Source organism: Chaetura pelagica, unplaced genomic scaffold (genome assembly GCF_000747805.2).
Source record: "Chaetura pelagica isolate M959 unplaced genomic scaffold, ChaPel_1.0 scaffold8, whole genome shotgun sequence".
Classification (NCBI taxonomy): domain Eukaryota; kingdom Metazoa; phylum Chordata; class Aves; order Apodiformes; family Apodidae; genus Chaetura; species Chaetura pelagica.
Window position 1 is genome coordinate 2,650,969 of NW_009954544.1, and position 18,875 is coordinate 2,669,843.

Consider the following 18,875-nt stretch of genomic DNA (forward strand, 5'->3'; position numbering starts at 1 on the left):
TTTTATTTTATTTTATTTTATTTTATTTTATTTTATTTTATTTTTTTAAATTCTTACACTCTATGAGAAGTAGATACATTTCTTAAGCTCCATTTAATTTAGTAGTTAAACTTCCTGCAGTTCCCTTCTGAGCCCAACCCACTGTGAATCCAGCAAGACTTTTCTCACCTCCATAGGTCACTAATAACCGTGTGCCAGCTGCTTATGAAAGATTGAAGAGTTGATTTGACAAAAAAACCCCAAACAAACCCAGTCCCCAAGATTATTTACTTTGTGCATGCGCAGACATACTGGCAGAAAGTCATTATGCAACATAACTGATTTGTGACAAATACCAATAAATGCATTTTGAAAATTGGATACATTTGAAGAGAGGTATTTAACTGTGGCTGAGAGTGACCTCAGAAGCCCCTCTCAGTGTCTGTTGCACGAGTGAGGTCCCCATGGCTTCTCCTCATAACTGGTGGTGGTGTGGGATGTGGGTCTCCAGCTGGAGTGAACCATTAGTGAAACAATAGACTCTTCTCAGTATCTTCATGTTCATCCTGAGGGCTGGGGCATGTTGGGCATCACAGTCTTTATCAAGACAGACTGTGGGCTGAAAGGTAATAGGGTGATATCTCAGCCAGTGTTGTGCAGGGGGTTGGACCATGGTGACAGTCCAACCCTCTGCTCTGGCCTTACATAGTAGGAACACACTACTGCTCTACTGCTCTTTCTGTCACAAGGGCCCTGCTGCTGCTATTCCCAGTATGACTCCTCTCAACTCCCAGCAACATTGCAAAACTATTACATATATATATATACACACACACATGTACACATATTGTTCTCTTGCAATATACGTATATTATTCTTTTCAATAGATTGTTGTAACCTTACAAACATAAATGGGGACTGTGTTCATCCAGAGAGATATAATTTCTCTGTTTGACTTAAAGAGCAAGAAGGTGGCAGCTTCCTACCTGGAGGCCCATGGAGCTAACAATAACTCCTGCCTGTCACAGGAGGTTTTCACATTACTTTCTTGCATGTCAGCTGTGTTGCTCAGGGAATGCTCAGAAATTTGTTGCTTACCTTGCCCAGAGAAAGTTGTTGTTGTTGTTATTATGACTATTATTATTTAATGCAAACTGTCATAATGAAAATTGTCAAAAAGGAGATTGTAAAACTGAGATTTATTTTTTTTGTGGTAGGATATGGAAATATAATTATTTGGTGAAACTGGCAGTGTGGCATATGGGAGCAGTTGTTTGGAGAATACATCTCATTTCCCACATAAGTCAAGAGTCCATTGTTTCATCATTTGAAATGGGAAACCATTTTCAAAAATACTTATTTTCTAATCCTAATGTAAAATAGTTCTCTCTTCCCCTCAAAACAACAAACTCCATCAAAAGAACAGAGAAAATGAACAAAATTTATTTGGAAAGTAGATCTTGGCAAAAGCACCAAACCATTTAATAAGAAATTCAAGTCTTGAAAGACAGTCTAGATGAAAAAAAACAACCCAGCTAATTAACTTCCTGAAGGTTTTGTATCTGTCTGCTGAAAGTTTAAGAGTAAAGGCTCTGGATATGGACAAATTTTTAGGGGGTGGGAAAGCAGATTCTAGATGAGCACTGAGAAATACTCTGCTATCTGCTCAAACAACTGAGTTTCAGAACTATCAAATATTTGTATCAAATTAATTATGAACAATCTATAGATCCCAGCATATTTCCCATGTTATTTCACTTCATTTGAAGCAAGAAATAAGTTTAGGAACAGGATGATCAGTCAGTGCATCACTGGGGAAGAGGACAAGCAACAAAACCTGACTCACTGCATCATGACTTCGGAACAAATTGTACAGACAATCTAGATGTTCTTTTAGAAAGAGTAGCTGATTTAATCCTGGGAGGCAATGGAAGGATTTCACACAGTTGCATGAGGAAGGCAGACACTGAGACTTGGAAATGCTGAAATAAAAAGGTAGGAGAGAAAGAAGGATTTTGCTTCTCAGTATTCTATCGACATCTTTCAACAGTTTGAAAACCCATCCCCAGGCAGTGATATAATTTAACCTTCACCAGAAAACCAGTAAGCCAAGGTGTGGAATAATAAATAAAAAATAAATAAATGTGCCCTGGCTTGATTGTAAAGCCTGTCATTTGGGCAACTGGTGGTTCTTGCACTTTTCATAAATTACAATTGGCCTGTACTCAGAAATGGAAAATGCAGAGAAGACCCTGCCTCTGGGACCAGAAGTCCCTGCCCTTTGCATGGTTTGGGACTATTGCTGCAGCAAACTTACTTTCTCATTCTTCCCCAGGACTGAAAACACAAAGGGGCTGTCCAAAGATGAACATGCTCCTGATGGCTTGTGCCGTGATGGAGTGGTCAAAGGTGATCTAGTTTCTTTTCATCACTAGCCTGAAAACACACTTTAAATAATGAGAAGTCAGGAGGCTGAAAGGCAGGAGCAGTTACCAGGGGACTTGCTGTAGGAAATTAGTTCAGCTGTCACCTGTGTTCCATGAGAAAGAAGGGTCTCTGGGCAAGAGGGTGCTCCAACACTCCTTCAGTCACTGCAGCTCACTGATGGTGTTCCTGGAAAGACAGGAACAAACCAACAAACCGGGCTGGGACAGAAACCAGCAGCTTGTGGGGGTTTTAACCCCCTCAGAGCTGCACCTCTCTGAGTCCATCAAGTGGGACACAGAGCTGTGTGCTGTGTTTAGACAGGGGGAGCTGTGGGCTACCTTGGCAGTCGATGGGGACAGAGGAGCATCTCAAGGAGACTAGGTCTACCTAGGATCTGAGTCCTCCTTTAGGGCTGCGGTTTATTGCTTCCCATGTTTATTCATCTGCCAAGAACACAACTGGCATGACTTTTCCTGGCAAACCCTTCTGTGCCCACACTTGCAGAGGAGGGCAAAGAAAGGCCTTGTAGCAACTTAACCATGACTTTCCTTTCTTTGCCTTTTTCTCCTGCCTGTCCCTTTCGTGCCCAGGTAGATCACTGTCACACAGGTGACTATTTATAATGGGCACTGACGACCAGCAGCAGATAAATCAAAGAAAACAGAGTTGGCAGGGATCCAGGAGGTCACTCCCTGCCCACCTGCCTCCAGGCACCATCAGCTCTCTTTCATCCATTCCAGCAAACTCTCTCTTAAAAGCCAGTGGCGATGGCTGTCACAAGGCATTCAAACCTTCTTTGCTGTTAGGAAGCACTCTGTAAGGTGAGCTTCAGAGATCATGTTTATTTACCTTTTGAAAAACACAAAGGTTTTCAGGGATTTTGCAGGTATTTGTGCAGAAAAGGACACACACTGCTGACTGAAAAGCAATTTCAAGGTGCAGATGCAGAGCTCCTGCTGCTGGGTAGGGCTGCTTCACCCCCTCATGCAGTGGCAGGCAACCACTGGCTGTGCAGACCAGCTGCCTGAAAACTGAAGAAGATCAATGCAGCTTTATCAGCTGAGAATCCAGCCTTATCTCTTGCATATTACTTATTTATAAGGGACTCTGCTGTTTAATGAGATTTGGCTGCCACTGGATTTATCAACTGGCTGGGTCAGCAAAAAAATAAATAAATAGCCCATTGGCCCTCTGGTGCTGCTAAGTATGGGGGAGGCTGCCTGCAAACTCTGAAAATTGGCACAGGTAGCTACCCCATCACCACTGATTTTCCTCCCTAACAACACTCCAGCACAGGATTCTTTTTGTTGTTTTTTTTGTCTCTTTGGCTTGGCTGGAATGAACCAAACATGCCACTAGGAGGAATCACTCACTAGGCTTGTGGCTACAGGGAGGGAGATGTTGCCCCTTGCCATGAAGAGGCCATAAGCCAGATGGTCTTTCCAGGCCATAGACAACAGACTGAGGAAAGAAGCTGTCACTGCCAGGGGCACAGCTTCTTCCTTGGACATTGCCAAGGATCTTATCCCCATCTTCCCATCTTCCTATTTATAGTCACAGATACTATGTGGGTGTAGGCAGGATTTGCTGAAGGAGGTGGAGAGGCTGGAGAATGGGACAGAGAGAAGGGAGTGAGGGTCTTGAAGGATGTATCTGACAGCTTTCCCTCTTCTTGCAGTGCTTTGAGGAGGCACCAGGCTGGTGACCATTTGCTCCTGTCCTCTGCTGGATAAGCAGCACTTCAGCTTGGTGGAGGGAGGTCGTAAGGAGAAAGACAATCATCATCTTTAGAACAGGCAACACCCCAAATCTCTGATGTGATGAGGGGACGGCAGACATGGAGAGCTTGCAGTGGCCTGGGACTGCTGCTGGAGCAGAGACCCACAGGTTGAGGCTGCTGGCTGAGTCTGCTTCCTGCAGCATTAGGCAGGTGGAAGAGTAGAAGAGTGCTGCTGTGGAATTGAAGGTCTCCCTGTGTTGATAGGAGAACTATACCTCAGGGAACAGGGAAGATATTTATGCCTTGCCAAAGCAGGCAGGAAGGAAATAATTCTGTAGGCACAGATTACTTCTTCCATCTATTACTGCTGCTGCGAGACACCTGGAAATATCAGTTCCCCCAGAAGGAATTTAGCTGCACCTGAACAGAGCAAGACTCCTCTCTACTACTAGGGCTGTTTTAGCAGTAGGCAGAATTCCTTCCTTTGCAGCAATTCTTTTCTCAGGTTATTTTCCTCCACATGCCTGAGGCCCCACTAACAATACCTTTATGCTCAGCTAAGCAGCTGATTGATTCTTCCTGGAGCTTTTCCTGTATCAGCACCAGCAGAGAACAGAGCAGCACCCAATAACACAGCAAAAGTCAATTAGCTATATATGAGACATTCAGTTGCCAACAGCCAGAAAATGTCACAGTTACTCTGCCTGAAACCCCATCATTCTGACAGCAAGAGGATGGTGCCTTGTTGCCTCTAAATTTGGAGCCCTGAAAGAGGAGCGGATGGAGATCCTGGGTCTAGCATCTCTTCTTCAGTGCTCTTGCTCTTCCATCTGTGTTCTAGGCAGGCCAAGAGAAATATGTCCATTGTCCCATGACTTGCAGTGGTTGATGGGATGGTTTAGGGTACACTTATTTTAACACTACTGCATGTTCATACATTAGAAAACATATCCTGACTAATTACATCATTTGTGGACATACCCAGCATTTATGTTCTTATCACCATGTTTATGAAGCAGTGCATGGTTATGAAAGCAGATGGTCTGTTAAAAAATTAATAATACTTCTTTTGGGTAGTCAAGGAGAGGAGACTTGACAGCATGAATGAATAGACTTCAGGAACACACAATTTTAAAAAAGATGTTCTTCATAGGACACAGCAGAGCTAACCCACCTTTGGTTGGGACATTGGATTTAATAATCTTCAGTGGGATTTTCAGAAATGCCTCAGGTTTGCTGGAAGGACTTTTCTTATCCTTAACGACTTGTGCTGCTAAATTATTTAGGTATCTTTGACAATCTCACCACTAATCCTGATGAAAACCAAGCCAGGCTTTTCAATATGTGTAATGCTGCAATCTGCACCATTTGTGTCCCTGGTAAAAGTTGTGCTGTTCTGTTCAATCAGATTAAATCTGTATAATTCACCTATGCAGAGATAACTGTCCTCAATGTTCCCATTTTTCCTTCTGTCAAAAGATAAAAGATCTACTTGGTGACTATCCATCAGTGAAGGCTGAAAATTGTGTGCTTGGACACACAGAGGCAACTCTTACAACAAATACCAGTGGTTTGGTCATTTTTTGTACCAACATGATTTGGGGCAATGTTTATCAGCACATGCTGAAACTTAATGGAATTGAACAAGGTCAAGTGGAAAGCATTGCATTTGAAGGGGAACAATCCCATTTATCAGTACAGGTTGAGGGCTGAGCAGCTCTGGGGAAAAGGACCTCAGTGTCCTGGTGGGCAACAGGCTGCTCATGAGCCAACAATGTGCCCTTGTGGCCGAGGAGGCCAATGGCATCCTGGGGTGCCTTAAGAAGAATGTAGCCAGGAGGTCAAGGGAGGTTATCTTCCTGCTCTGCTCTGCCATGGTGTGGCCTCACTGGAATACTGTGTCCAACTCTGGGCTCTGCAGTTCATGAAGGATAAAGAACTACTGGAAAACTTCCAGCACAAAGCCACAAAGATGGTTAGGGGAATGGAGCATCTGCCCTGTGAGCAAAGGCTGAGAGAGCTGGGGCTGTTCAGCCTGGAGGAGACCGAGGGGGGATCTCATGAACACTTATAAATATGTAAAGGGTGGATGTCAGGAGGATGGGTCCAGTCTCTTTTCAGCAGCATCCAATGACAGGACAAGGGACAACGGGCACAGGCTGGAGCACAGGAGGTTCAAGTTAAACATAAGGAAAAACTTCTTTCCTATGAGGGTAACAGAGCACTGGAACAGGCTGCCCAGAGTGGCTGTGGAGTCTCCGTCTCTGGAGACATTCAGAACCCATCTGGATGTGTTCCTGTGTGATGTGGTCTACGTGATCCTGTTCTGGCAGGGGGCTTGGACTAGATGATCTTCAGAGGTCCCTTCCAACCCTGACTATTCTGTGACTGTGATTCTGTGTCCTACCCAGGGCTGCAGGTCTGGCATCTCAGTACACATCCCTTTAATGCACAGCATCGTTCCCAAAGGTCCAGTATTCACAGAATCACGCAGAACCCCAGAATGTTAGGGGTTGGAAGAGACCTCTGGAGATCAGTGAGTCCAACTCTCCTGCCAGAGCAGGACCATCACAGAATCTAGGGCAGGTCACATGGAAACACATCCAGATGGGTCTTGAAAGTCTCCAGAGGAGGAGACTCCACAACCTCTCTGGGCAGCCCGTTCCAGTGCTCTGTTACCTTCATAGTAAAGAAGTTCTTCCTCATGTTGAGGTGGAACTTCCTGTGCTCTAGTTTGCATCCATTGCCTCTTTTCCTATCACAGGGCACCACTGAAAAGAGACTGAACCCTCCTTCTTGACACCCACCCTTTGGAGATTTATATGCATTAATAAGATCCCCTCTCAGTGTTCTCTTCTCTAAACAGCCCCAGGTCTCAGCCTTTCCTCATAAGGCAGGTGTTCCAGTCCCTTAATCATCCTCATAGCCCTCTGTTGGACTCTCTCAAGTAAATTCCTGTCCCTCTTGAACTGGGGAGCCCAGAACTGGATGCAATACTCTAGGTGGGGTCTCACTAGGGCAGAGTAGAGGAGAAGGAGAACCTCCCTCAACCTGTTGGACACACTCTTCTTAATGCACCCCAGGATACCATTGGCCTTCTTGGCCACAAGGGCACATTGCTGCCCCATGGATAACTTGTTGCCCACCAGGACTCCAAGGTTCTTCTCCACAAGGCTGCTTTCTAGCATGTTGGCTCCTAATCTCTACTGGTATTATGCACAGTAAGCCCGTAGTATTCACACCTGGGGGCAAATTTAACTGTTAAGTAAGAAGTGTAAATTTTCAGTTCAAGCACAAAATGACATATGCTCTGACCAGTGCAGCGTGCACATTTTTTTGGTAATACTTCTGCTCCTTAGGTGTAAGCAGAGAACTTCTGAGAGAAACGCAGCAGTTGAAATGCAGAAAAATATTCAGTTAGGGCAATAGTAATATTAGGACTAAGGCTGTAGCTTCTTGTGTCTGTCTTTTGCTCTTCTAAACATGGGCCAAACTGCTACCCTCCTCTCACACTACCTTCTCATGGTTAAGTAATGAGGCAGAGCAAGGAATGGATCTGGCACTGTGACAGAAGCACCCTGCTCAAAACGATTTCTCTTAGTGGCCATTAAACCACAGTCTGAGATACAAAGATGCCCACTTTTCCTGAGGTTTCAGGAAGACTGAAATCTCAGGAAGAGTTTAGAGATTATGGATGAATCTCTAGATGCTGATGCTCTCCTAAATCATGGTTCCCTATTGCCCATTTGCTCAAAAAATCTGTTATCAGCACACTATGAATCAGGCCCAAAAATTCTACTTTAATCCTTTTGTGGTGAGCTTGGAATCACAGAATCAGTCACAGAATTGTAATGGGTGGAAAAGACCTCTAAGATCACTGAGTCAAAACACCCACTCAGAAAAACAAACAAACTTGTTCTTTAGACCCTCCAGCAGCTTTGTTGCACTTCTCTGGACACGCTACAGCACCTCAATGTTCTTCTTGTAGCGAGGGGCCCAGAGGTGAACACAGTACCCAAGGTGCAGGATCACTTCCCTACTCCTGCTGGCCACGCTGTTTCTGATGAAAACCAGGATGCTGTTGGCCTTCTTGGCCACCTGGGCACACTGCTGGCTCATCTTTAGCTGTCTGTCAGCCAGCACCTGCAGGTCCTTTTCCTCTGTGCAGCTTTCCAGTCACTCTTACACATTAGGAAGAAATTGTTTATAATGTGAGGGTGGTGAGTCACTGGAACATGTTGTCCAGGAAAGTTGTGAAAGCCCCATCCCTGGAAGTGTTGAAGGCCAGGCTGGGTGGGGCCCTGAACAACCTGATCTAGCAGGAGGTGTCTTCACCCATGCAGGGGGGTTGGATCTAAGTGATCTTTAAGGTCCCTTCCAAGTCAAACCTTTCTATGATTCTTCCCCAGGCCTGTAGCTGAGGCAGAGGCAGAGGCAGGGGCAGCAGCACAGCCCTGGTACAGGAGAGGGCTTGGCCAGGCAGGAGGGCAGGGGGATGGTGCTGATGAACACTGCTCCAGGTGTTTTTCCTTGGAGATGCTCCAAAGACATCTGGGTGGTCCAGCTGGCGCCAGGACTTGGACTCCATGACGTTTGCAGCCCCCTTGGCCAGCCTGTGTCTCTGTGATGGGCACAGCCCTTCCCACTGCAGAGCTTGGGGCCTCTGGGGTGGGGGCACCTGGGCTTTGCTCTTGCTGGGCAAGGGAGACTGCCCCATCCTGACCCGTCCCACCCCGATGTCCTTCCCAAGAACTACTGAAAGACAAGCCCACTGACCACCTGGGCACCACGGTGTAGCAGCAAGCCATGCTGGCCATCACCTCCATGAGGTACATCTCCCAGCCCCCAGTGTAGCTTCTCTGGTGCCCTGTGGCCCCAGCAGCACAGGTCTCAGGTGGGGGCATCCCCTGTGGCCCCAGCAGCACAGGACTCAGGAGGGGGCATCCCCAGTCCTTGGGCCAAGAGGGAGGCAGACAGCAGGGCAGGGGGTGCCACTGCATTTTCCCTCCAGAGGCAATTGTCAGTGTCATGAGGTTTGAGATGTTACCCATGGCATGGGGTCAGTCCAGATCTCCAGCCCAGGGGTGTGCCTCTTCTTTGCTGGGTTCAAAGAGCACCTCTCTGTCCCTGCAAGAGACAGCGTCTTCTGTTTGCATCCACTGCAGAACTAGGTGGGCCCTGAGGCTTCCCTGTGCACCAAGGTATGCCATGGGGTTGTCCTGGTTTGAGGACCACCTCTTCCTTTTCCTTTCAGGGAGGGCAGAGGGGTTAACAGAGAACATCTGGCATTCATTTAATTGCCGGTCCAGCATTAAACCATGACAGGGGGTACCCCAGGGAGCTCCCTGAGCCCAAGGCACCTTTCTTGGCACTGCAGGGCCATGGCTGTCTGCCTCCAGGCTTCCAGGGCTGCTCCCAAGCCTCTTGTCCCCCTTGCAGACCCTGGCGACAATGGACAACATGCTGCAGGAGGTGGTATGCAGCACCAGTGACCTCAGTGTCCTGGATCTGCAGAACATCTTGCAGGTCTGTCCTTGGTACAGGGTCCCCACAGGCAATGAGCCCCGGCTTGGGCGGTGCCTCCCCAACTGCTGGTGCAGGAGAGGTGGCAGAGAACATCCCTCCTTCCTTTCCTTGTGCCCCCCCATTCAGCTCTGTCTCTTCTGACTGCTGCCAGAGCCCCTTCTCCTCCTGCCCTAGCCCCTACCCCTTCACACCCCGACAGCCTTGTCTGTCCCGCCCAACACCCCTCCCAGATGGACCCGCCTGTCGGGCAAGGGGAGCCCAGCCCTGGGGCTTTCCTCCTCTGGCTTCATCACAAGCCATATCCCAGAGCCTCCACCACAGGTCCCCAGGGAGGTGGCCACCTCAAAGCCTTGGGAGCCTTGGGTGGGGGCAGAGGGGTGTTTTGGGCTGGGGAGTGAGTGGAAGGCAGCAGAGGCAGCAGCAGGAGCAGGATGTGGTGACCTGCCTGGCCGCAGCAGGTGGCTGCCAGGGGGCAAGGAGGACACGTCCCCATCCCAGGCACTGCCCTGCAGCCAGCCTGGCCCTGCCACCTTCATGCCACATCAGCAGCTTCTCTCCTCCCAGCTCCTGCTGCACTTCACCAGTTCCCATCCAGGAGAGGTACAAGAGAGGGCCATGGCACGGATTGTCCAGCTGGCCAGCTTCATCACTCACCCAGGCTGCAGGTGCTGAGCTCTCAGGCTGGGCAAGCCCCAGTGCCCCTGAGCCCCAGCACCTCCCAGGGAAGCCAGGGAAGCACCCTGTCAGCAGGAGGTCTGGGAGCAGGGCTGCCCTGGGCACAGGCAGGAACCTGGCACCCCTGCCATGCAATAAGAATGAGCAGCCCTCCCATCAACTCCTGGTGGAAATTCTGCCCTCCCCCAGCAGCTGCAGCAGCCGCTTGCTACGAAAGTCAGCCTGATGTTCCTGCCCCGTGCTCTTCTTGGATTGCCAGGGAGCACTGGACACGCCTTCCAGCTCACCCGTAAGGGTATCACGTGCTGCCCTTTTCTTCTAGGTAGCTGATTTTGAAATACAGAAATATAAAAGCAGTATATAAAATAAAAATATAGCTGGATAGCAACTGTAAATGTATGCAATATGTGGCAGCAGGAGGCCCCTAGAATGGGACCTGCTCTTGTCCCAAAGCTGGATTCTTCACCCAGAACGCAAAAACCCGTACAGAGTCAAGATACTTGTTTTATTATAGTTCTGCATGGAAATGGGTGCCAGGCGACAGTTCATAAAGCTAGCACACCTTCCGATAGCACAGGATTTCTTTTATGAGACCAAAGAACGCAAAATGGCCTTATCTCTAAGAATACTGATAATACTGTTTACTTACATTATTGGGTAGCTGGTCCTTTGCCCTCACGTGACGTGGCAGCGCTTCTCACTGTGCATGCTCAGAGGGTGGGGGGCTTTAATGAGCCCAAGAAAGTGTATTTTAGCATGCTAATGAGGTAAGTGAACAGTAAGTTCAAGTAGTCAGTGCTTTCTATTACCACTTCTTGTAATTAGTGCTCAAGGCCAACGGCATCAGCGGTTGGTATCGTCTACTCAACTCCTTTTCACACTGAGATGAGCTCAGTAAACACCCCCTTCCATTGGTCATGCTGACTGGCTTGGACTCCTGGGCAGGAACAGAATGAGGGGAGAGCAAGAGCCATGTTCCAGTGTTAGCATTTTGAGATCACTCCTGAAAAGCAGACAAAGAGAGTATATTAAGAAAGGAGACGTTATTTATTTCATGTTTGTACAAGGCTGGGTGCTTTGTGCCCTCCCACAGATCAAGCACACCAAATGGGAGTTTTCATGATATATTCATACACAAAGCTATAACGTTAGTAAACTTCCAAGTCTATCCTAACAGTGATTGGTTAGTGATTTGCATACAGTTATAATATGTTTAGATCACTGTGGCTACTATCGCGCATGCTCAGGGGAAGGGTCTTCACCTGGGCAGAGGTCTTTTTGACCAGAGGGTGTGATTCTTAGTTTTATAATGACATTATAATGAGATAAGTTCAGCTACTGGACACAGTATTGTGAGTTCTAAAGCTCCAACTGTCCAAGACTGGTTTAGCCAGTAAGTCTTCCCCACTCTGGTGCTTAATCACCTCCTGCATTCCTTAGGTTCAATTATCTGTGCAGACCTCAAGTCTTCTCTGCCAAGCTGGTGATTTACATTGACACACCCTGTAAACCTCTTGATTAACTGCCTTCTTCAAGGCCTGGTTATTGCAGGACGTCCTTGCTCAGCGCTGTGGTACTAATTGTGTGCCTCTCTGACTGCAGTTTGAACTTGTGTATATATAGACAGGGTGCACCTTACACAAAATAACCACGTCATTCTGCATGTCTGAGTTGTTTTCTAACAGCGGGGAAGGGTGTGTGTGTGTGTGTGGTGGGGTGAGCCCTCTCACAGTGGGGCTGTGGCCGTGTCTGGTGGGGCAGCAGCAGTGTCCTGTGTGCCCACCCCAGCTCCCTGGGCTGCTGGGGCAGTAATGGCTCTGGTGGGCAGAACGAGTGGCAGGACCCACTCAGGTGGGTGGAGGTCCCTGCTGCTGCTGAAGGGGTCAGGGCACTGCTGGAGAAATTGGGGAGGGGGATATGGGGACATAGTTCCTGGGTTGCTCCAGCACAGCTCCTTGTCATGGGTCATGGCTGCTGTGCCTCTCGGAGGGTGTGGGGAGAGTGGCAGATGGTGCCTGGTGGTGCTGGGGAAGTAAGTCTGAAATAAAATGGCCTTGCCCATGCTGCTGGTATGCTCCACAGGGACACAGGGTGGTTTTTGAGCACAGGGAAAAAAAACCAAAACTAACCAACAAAAAAACCCGAGCTTAAGTGCTGTGTTTCAGGGACTAAAAATGAAGAGTAAATCCTGTATTTTTATTGCTTGAGAACAGACGTGATGCTGTGTTTTGGGCCTTGAAAGCAATATCTGGGGGTTGGTTTTGGGTCTCAAAAGCAGAGGACTGTGTTTCTGAAGCTCAGAAAAAGACTTAAGTCCTATGTTTTCAGAGCTTGTCCATGTTTTTCAGGCTGGAAAACAGACTGAATACTTTGGTTTTGGGGCTCTAAAGCAGAGGGGAAGTGCTGCTTTTCTGAAGCACAGAAAAAGACGAAGTAACTCCATTGTGGGACTTGGAAACAGAGGCAGTTTTCAGCCTCCAAAATACAGGCTCAGGAGGGACTTTAGGCAGATGGTGGGGGAATGGGAGGGCAGAGGGGCAAGGTGAGGGATAGGCAGGGAGCGTGCACCTCCACCCGAGCTGGGACTCTGATCTTGCTGATCCCCAAGGTTAAGGAGGCTGGCATTCAGCAAGCTGAACTCAATGTCTGAAACTAGTCCCTGAGGGAAAAGGTGCTTTTTCTCCCAACTCTTTATTCAAGGTTTGTACAACGACGAGAATAGTTATGAAATAACCAAGACAACGTACAATTATGGCAGTTAATATTCATGTTATGGCAATGATTGATTTATGACCTTGCTAAAAGCCAAGACTGCTTTAATTTGCTTTTAACAAGGAGCTGCAATTAGCTTGTAACAAGCAGCTTCTACAATCCAGAGCATGAGCTTCTACAATCTAGAGCTGGAAGCTGCTGGAACTAAACTAACACAGAGCTTGAAATAACCTGAGCTGGAACATGCATTGTCTGGAGATGAAATTACCTGAAGCACAACTGTTCATCAGCCAGAACTGTAACAAGCAGGAGCACTTCATGTCTGGACTGTCAAGGAGAAGATGCTGGAGCTTTAATTACCTGAAAGTCAGAGAAGCCCAAATGTCCATCTGTTGGAGCTGCAGTACAGCTGCAGTGTCTGTTAGCCAGAGGCTGATCATCTCATATCCCAACTGTGCAGTAGCCAGAGCCATGTTTTGGAGCAGGAGCTGAAGTAACTTGGACCTTCAAATACCTGGAGCTGTGAGAACCAGGAGTGCCCAGTAACTGTAGCTAGAGTGTCTATGAGCTGGAGCTGTAACAAGTCAGGGTGTCTGTCAGCCAAAAGCCAGGCAGGCACAGGCAGACCTGTCCCCTACAAGGGAGGCAAGTTGTACTGTGAGCAGGGAGACCAGACTGTTCCCTCATGGATTGAATCCATGCCATGTGTCCCTCTCTTTGTGGAGAGTCTCTCCCAATCCAGCTCCTGAGGACAGAGGTGAGGTGGGGAACCCCCAGCTCTCCTGGGGCAGGTTTGCTGAGCGTAGGGACAGGGTGCAGGTAAGGAGGCAGCACGAAGGAACAGTCTCCTTCCCTGTGAAACAAAGAAAAAACAGAGCTCTCAGGTGCACGGCTCAGCCCCACACAGGTCAAGAGACTCCACAGGAGATGCCTGTCCCCTTGCCAGCCAGAGGAGTCACATTTCTTCCCAGAAGGGCAGGTGAGAAAGAGCATCTCGCCCAAACTCCTCTCCTAAGCAGGCTGCGTGTCACCACAGCACAAAACCACAGGGAGCAGCACTGGGGCTGCCAGAGGGGTGCAACTGGGTCTTTCTCCACCTTCCCTGAACTCCCTTTGCAGCTCCCAGCCCTGCTATGGCAAGGCACAAACCTTCTGGGAGGGACTCTGGTCTAGGGGGCTGTGGGAGCTCTCCACACAGCACTGACCTCCTCTTGGGCACTGCCTGCCCCATGCCTGTGTTTGTACAGTGCAGTGAGAGGAGGGCAGCCCCTGGCCCAGCCAGCTCTCCTCCAGCCCAGTCCCTCAGCCCAGCTGCAGGGTGATGACCCTGTAATGGACTAGCCAAGAGGGGTAAATTCTGAGCTGGGAACCACAGGCACCCCTGTTGACCTGAGCAGGGAGCCTAGACTTCCTTGGGACACACAGACAAGCAATGACAGTGAGCACATGAACCATGACAACAGCAAGCTTCCAGCAACAGCTGCTCTGGAAAGCACTGTACTACACCCACTTAGCATGTTTACACCAAAGAGGTTTAAAAGTAACTTGGTACCTCCCAGACAGATGAACCCTCACTAGAGACAAGACCTCCCACAGACCTCCCTCCACCTCACATAGCCCCCAGCCCAGCCCAGCCCAGAGACAACCACCACAGCCCCAACAACACTTGTGCCCGACAACCAACACCACCACCCGCAGTGGGGTTTTCTGGAGCAACAGCCAAATGCAGGTTCCGTGTGTCTTTTCCTGCTGGACATTACCATGCATGCAGCTCCAGCAGCCTCCCATCCCTGTGGCACAGCACCTCTCCTGTGCTGTGACCCTGAGACCCCCTGCTTAGCCAGCAGCCAGAGCCTGTCAGTCCCCAGCTCAGCCTTGATGGTGCAGTTAGGTGTGGGGCTGTGCAGATGCTGCTTTGGACACTCAGTGGGCATCATCTGCAGCTCCTGCATCCCCTGATGCTTCTCAGAACACTGGTGCCCCTCATCCAGGCTCAGGGTTAACTGCTGCGGGCTCCTTGCCTCCAAGTTGCCTGTTCTGTGTTCTTTGCCAGGTAAAGGATAAACCGCTGTCCCCCCAAGTCCCAGCGAGGTGTAGATTGTTCTGACTCTTCCACCACAGTGTGTTACAGCCAACACTCACACCTGCAGCTGCAGGGGTCTCACCCCATGGAGAAGCAACTCCCAGGCTTTGGGCTCCTAGAAGGTTTGTGTGGGGAAAGGTAAATGGGACTGTGATCCCCGCACTGTCACCATCACCATCCTCTGCTGTCTCCCTGGGTGTCTTGGTGTTGGGAACAGTCCAGGCAGAAAGAGGGATGGGTTCCATGCTCTCAAGCCCAGAGAGGAGAAGGTGAGCTGGCTGCAGCAAGCTTGGCTTTCACTTTGTTTTATTTTATCTTCTCACTGACTTTTGTAGTTTGGTCTTATCCCAGGGTAGGTTTGCAAGAGAAAACCTTTCTCTCATAACCTCAGTATTGCTCTGACTGCACAGCAGTCAGAAAATAAAATACAGTCTTCTGGTGCTGCAGGACACAGAGAAATAACACAGAGACAGGAAGGCAAACTCTGCTCTTTATTGCTGACCCAGGGAAGGGCGAATCAACCACCATCAAGGCAAACCCAGCACGGTGCGTTTCCTAAGGGCCAGGACCACAGTGACTCCTGCCCGCAGCAGCTTCACAAGGTACTGTCAGTACAGCAGTATCTGCAATGGGATGGGAGAGGTGTGTCAGGTAGCAGGGCCGTGCCTCAACACACCAGGTGTCTGTGTGTGTGTGTGCACATGCCCAGCTTACCATAATATGCCCAGCTCCTTCCTCCGATTGATGTCTCTCTTCAGCTGGCAGAGTGAGCACTGAGACCAGCACATGGCAGCCAGGTAGTCATCCATAAGGGAGCCCTGTGGAGCAAGGGACATTGTATGAACAACCCCTCCCCATGTCAGATTCTGTCTTCCTGGTTTTCATTGCCAACACCCCTGGGTAGCTCATCCCCAGCCCCACAACACGTGGCTGCTCATGCCCAGCGAGGACTGGGATGAGGCAGCAGGCAATGGGATTACTACCCCAGCTTGTGGCAAGGATGCAGATGTGTCCTTGGCTCCCTGCTTGGAGGGCTGCCTATTCAACTCCTGCTGCTGCTGTTCCCCTTAGGCACCCCTTTCTCCTTCCCCACCCTGCATCCCAGCACCCAATTGTGGGTGTTGCTGCCAGCAGGGCGGGCGCTGTGGTTGGTCACTGACCGGGATGTTGTATCTGGTGCGGTACAGTGTCCTCATGGCCATGCTGGAGCCGCACAGGCAGCACTCATCCATGTCTGAGGCCACTTGGCAGGCGAGGCAGTAGAAGCAGAAGGTTCCACAAAGACCTGCAGCACAGTGAGAGACACACTTGTCCGGGGGGTTCAAAGTAGGAGGAAAGGGGGAATGGCTGCCTGGGGAAGCAGCTGCGGGAGCCGTGGCTCTTGACTGCAGGCAAGAGCTGCTCCGCTGCTGGTACCCACAGAAGTGGGGCTTGCAGCAGGGACGATGCCACGGAAGGAACAGGAAAAACACCAGCAAGTGCATTGTGAGCCAACAGCAGGAAGGAGGGGTAGGTGTGTACTCACAGATGCTGCAGTCGGAGCAGCAGTCCATCAGCCCCGTCTGCCACTGGCCCACCTGCGGGGCAGTCGAAAACTGGGGCTGGACTGTGATCACATGTTGAGAGGCCATTGCTGGCGTAGGGTCGAGTCCCGACAGGCAGCTTGTGGTCTGGAAGGAAAAGCCATCAGAGGAAGATGCCCCAGGAGTTTCTGAAGGGGGTGTCTTGCTCAGGCTGCTGCATTTGAAGGTGGAGAGGGCAGCACAGGTCTTTGAGGGGTCCTTGCTGCCAGCGCACTACCACCCCCACCGCAAAGTGGAGGCACAGCTCTGCCAGGAGCTGCTGCTGTTCTTTGCATCAGAGCTCCCCCATAAAACAGCAGCACCTCATCCCCCTGCCTATGCAAATAAAAAGCCTCTGTAAGAACAGAGGTCCTTCTGCTTCAGAGCCTCGGTGCTTCAAAACTTCAATTCTGTCTTCTCATCCCCACTTCATCTTTCATAATTATCTTTCTTTTTAATGTTTCCAGTGTCCCAAAGCTACTACAGCTTGACCATAGCTTTCCCAAGCTCTCAGAGTCTCCTTAATCTTTGCTTTGTTCCCTGAGCCTCTCAGCCTATTTGCCTCTCCCTTTCCCTTCCTTCTTCACCTGCTTTCTTGGCAGGTTTCAAAGCAGTTGGTTTTCCTTGTCCCTTTCCTTTACCTTAAGCCCAGTCACCAGTTTCCTTTCCTCCTCTGCTTGCCTGTCTGTTCCAGTGCCTCATCCTTATCTCCTCTTCCTCAGTTCCCTGCGGCCACCAGGGCCCCTGGAGCCCCACTCTTGCCCATCCTTCTCCACTGAGGGGCTGCAGCCTTTGAAGGCAGCAAAGCTCCTGCTCCATAGCACCATACCCAAACCCATCTGACTTACATATGGACTCCACCTGCACCTCCATCTTCACCTCCACATGCCATCCCTTCCCTCCCTGCCATCATCCCCTGGCACCATGGGACCACCCTCTGCCATTCTCACTTCAGCTTTGGAACTTTAATTAAAAAAAAAAAATAAGAAAAAAAGAAAAAAAGAAAAAAAAATAGGATGTTCCCATAGGAAATCCCATACAGATATAATCTCTGCCCTGTGCCCAAGCTCTGCACTACTCTGCTAAGCAGCTTGGGAATGGATGAGATGCAAAGGCTCCTGAGCTCTTAGAGCTACAACTACAAGAGCTCTCTCCTGCTCCCAATGCACAGCCACACGTCCTCAGCAAAGAAATAATCACTAGGAAAGCAGCCTGAGCTTTGGACCCCGTAAGTGTGGGCTGCTGCTCCTTTGCCCCGGGAGGAGTCCTGGGGCAGGTCCCCAGGGAGTTCCCCTCTAGACTCTGCCTCCCTGCACAGCCCAGAGGTGTTTCTGCAGTGGGCATTACGACATTACCATGTTTAACAGAGCACCTTTGGACTCTTCGCGTCCTGCCTGCCCCTGCCCAGCTTTGATGCCTTTGTCCTGCCTGCCTGGGTGACAGCTGGGGATGCCCACCAAGCAGCCCTCCCCTCCCTGCCCTCAGCTCCTTTCCCTTGTGTGACAAGGGAGCAGTAGAGTTTCAGGACACTGTGAGGAGCAAGAAGAAAAGCAGGGGAAACATTTACATTTTGCAGCAAGGGATGATGGCATCAATCTCTGTACGTTCTGTTAAAACACTATAAAGGGATGTTTTTTGCATTAGAATTAGACACCTACAAGGAATTTAAATATTAAACACAAGTCTCCAGGAACACAGTGGAATAAAAATATTACTATGTCAAATACTCAGATGATGCCATTGAGTGCATTACCCATGGCTGACACCAGAGAGAAACCACAGGCAGCAGAGGGGTCAGTGCCTCTTGCCAGCAGCTCCTGCAGCACCTTGTCGTTTACAGACTGGCAAGAGCAAGTCTCTGCTGTCAGACACAGGCTGTTGTCATATGGCAGACCTTGTCTGTCCTGGGGTAGTACGTGAAGAGGAAAAGGGATGTTGAATTATGCTGCAAGAGGGAAGAAAACTTGTAAAAGTCCCCATGGGATTTGCTAATGACTTTTTGCAGCTTTCTGCAGGCAGCAGCAGTGTGGCTGACCCTATCTGAGACACTGGCATCCATTCCTATTAGGAGACAGGCAGCCTTGAAGTGCAAAGTGACAGCTGATGGGATTGCATCAGTCATCGGCCTCCACCGAGGGGTTAAAAGACAAAGGTGTTTTCCTGCTCCTATGGAACAGGGCTGTTAAGCATA

General features: G+C 49.5%; 1 protein-coding gene across 1 annotated transcript in view; it reads right to left on the reverse strand.

Annotated features, from left to right (window-relative positions):
• Window positions 1–16,753, reverse strand: part of LOC104395320 (placenta-specific gene 8 protein-like) — a 29,749-nt gene extending 12,996 nt beyond the window's left edge. Inside the window, exons 1-3 of the mRNA XM_010005009.1 lie at window positions 16,648–16,753; window positions 16,283–16,407; window positions 15,837–15,940 (exon numbers count right to left, since the gene is read on the reverse strand). Of these exons, the coding sequence (XP_010003311.1) occupies window positions 15,837–15,940; window positions 16,283–16,407; window positions 16,648–16,753 (335 nt within the window). The remainder of the gene's footprint in view (window positions 1–15,836; window positions 15,941–16,282; window positions 16,408–16,647) is intronic.
• Between the last annotated feature and the right edge of the window lie 2,122 nt (window positions 16,754–18,875).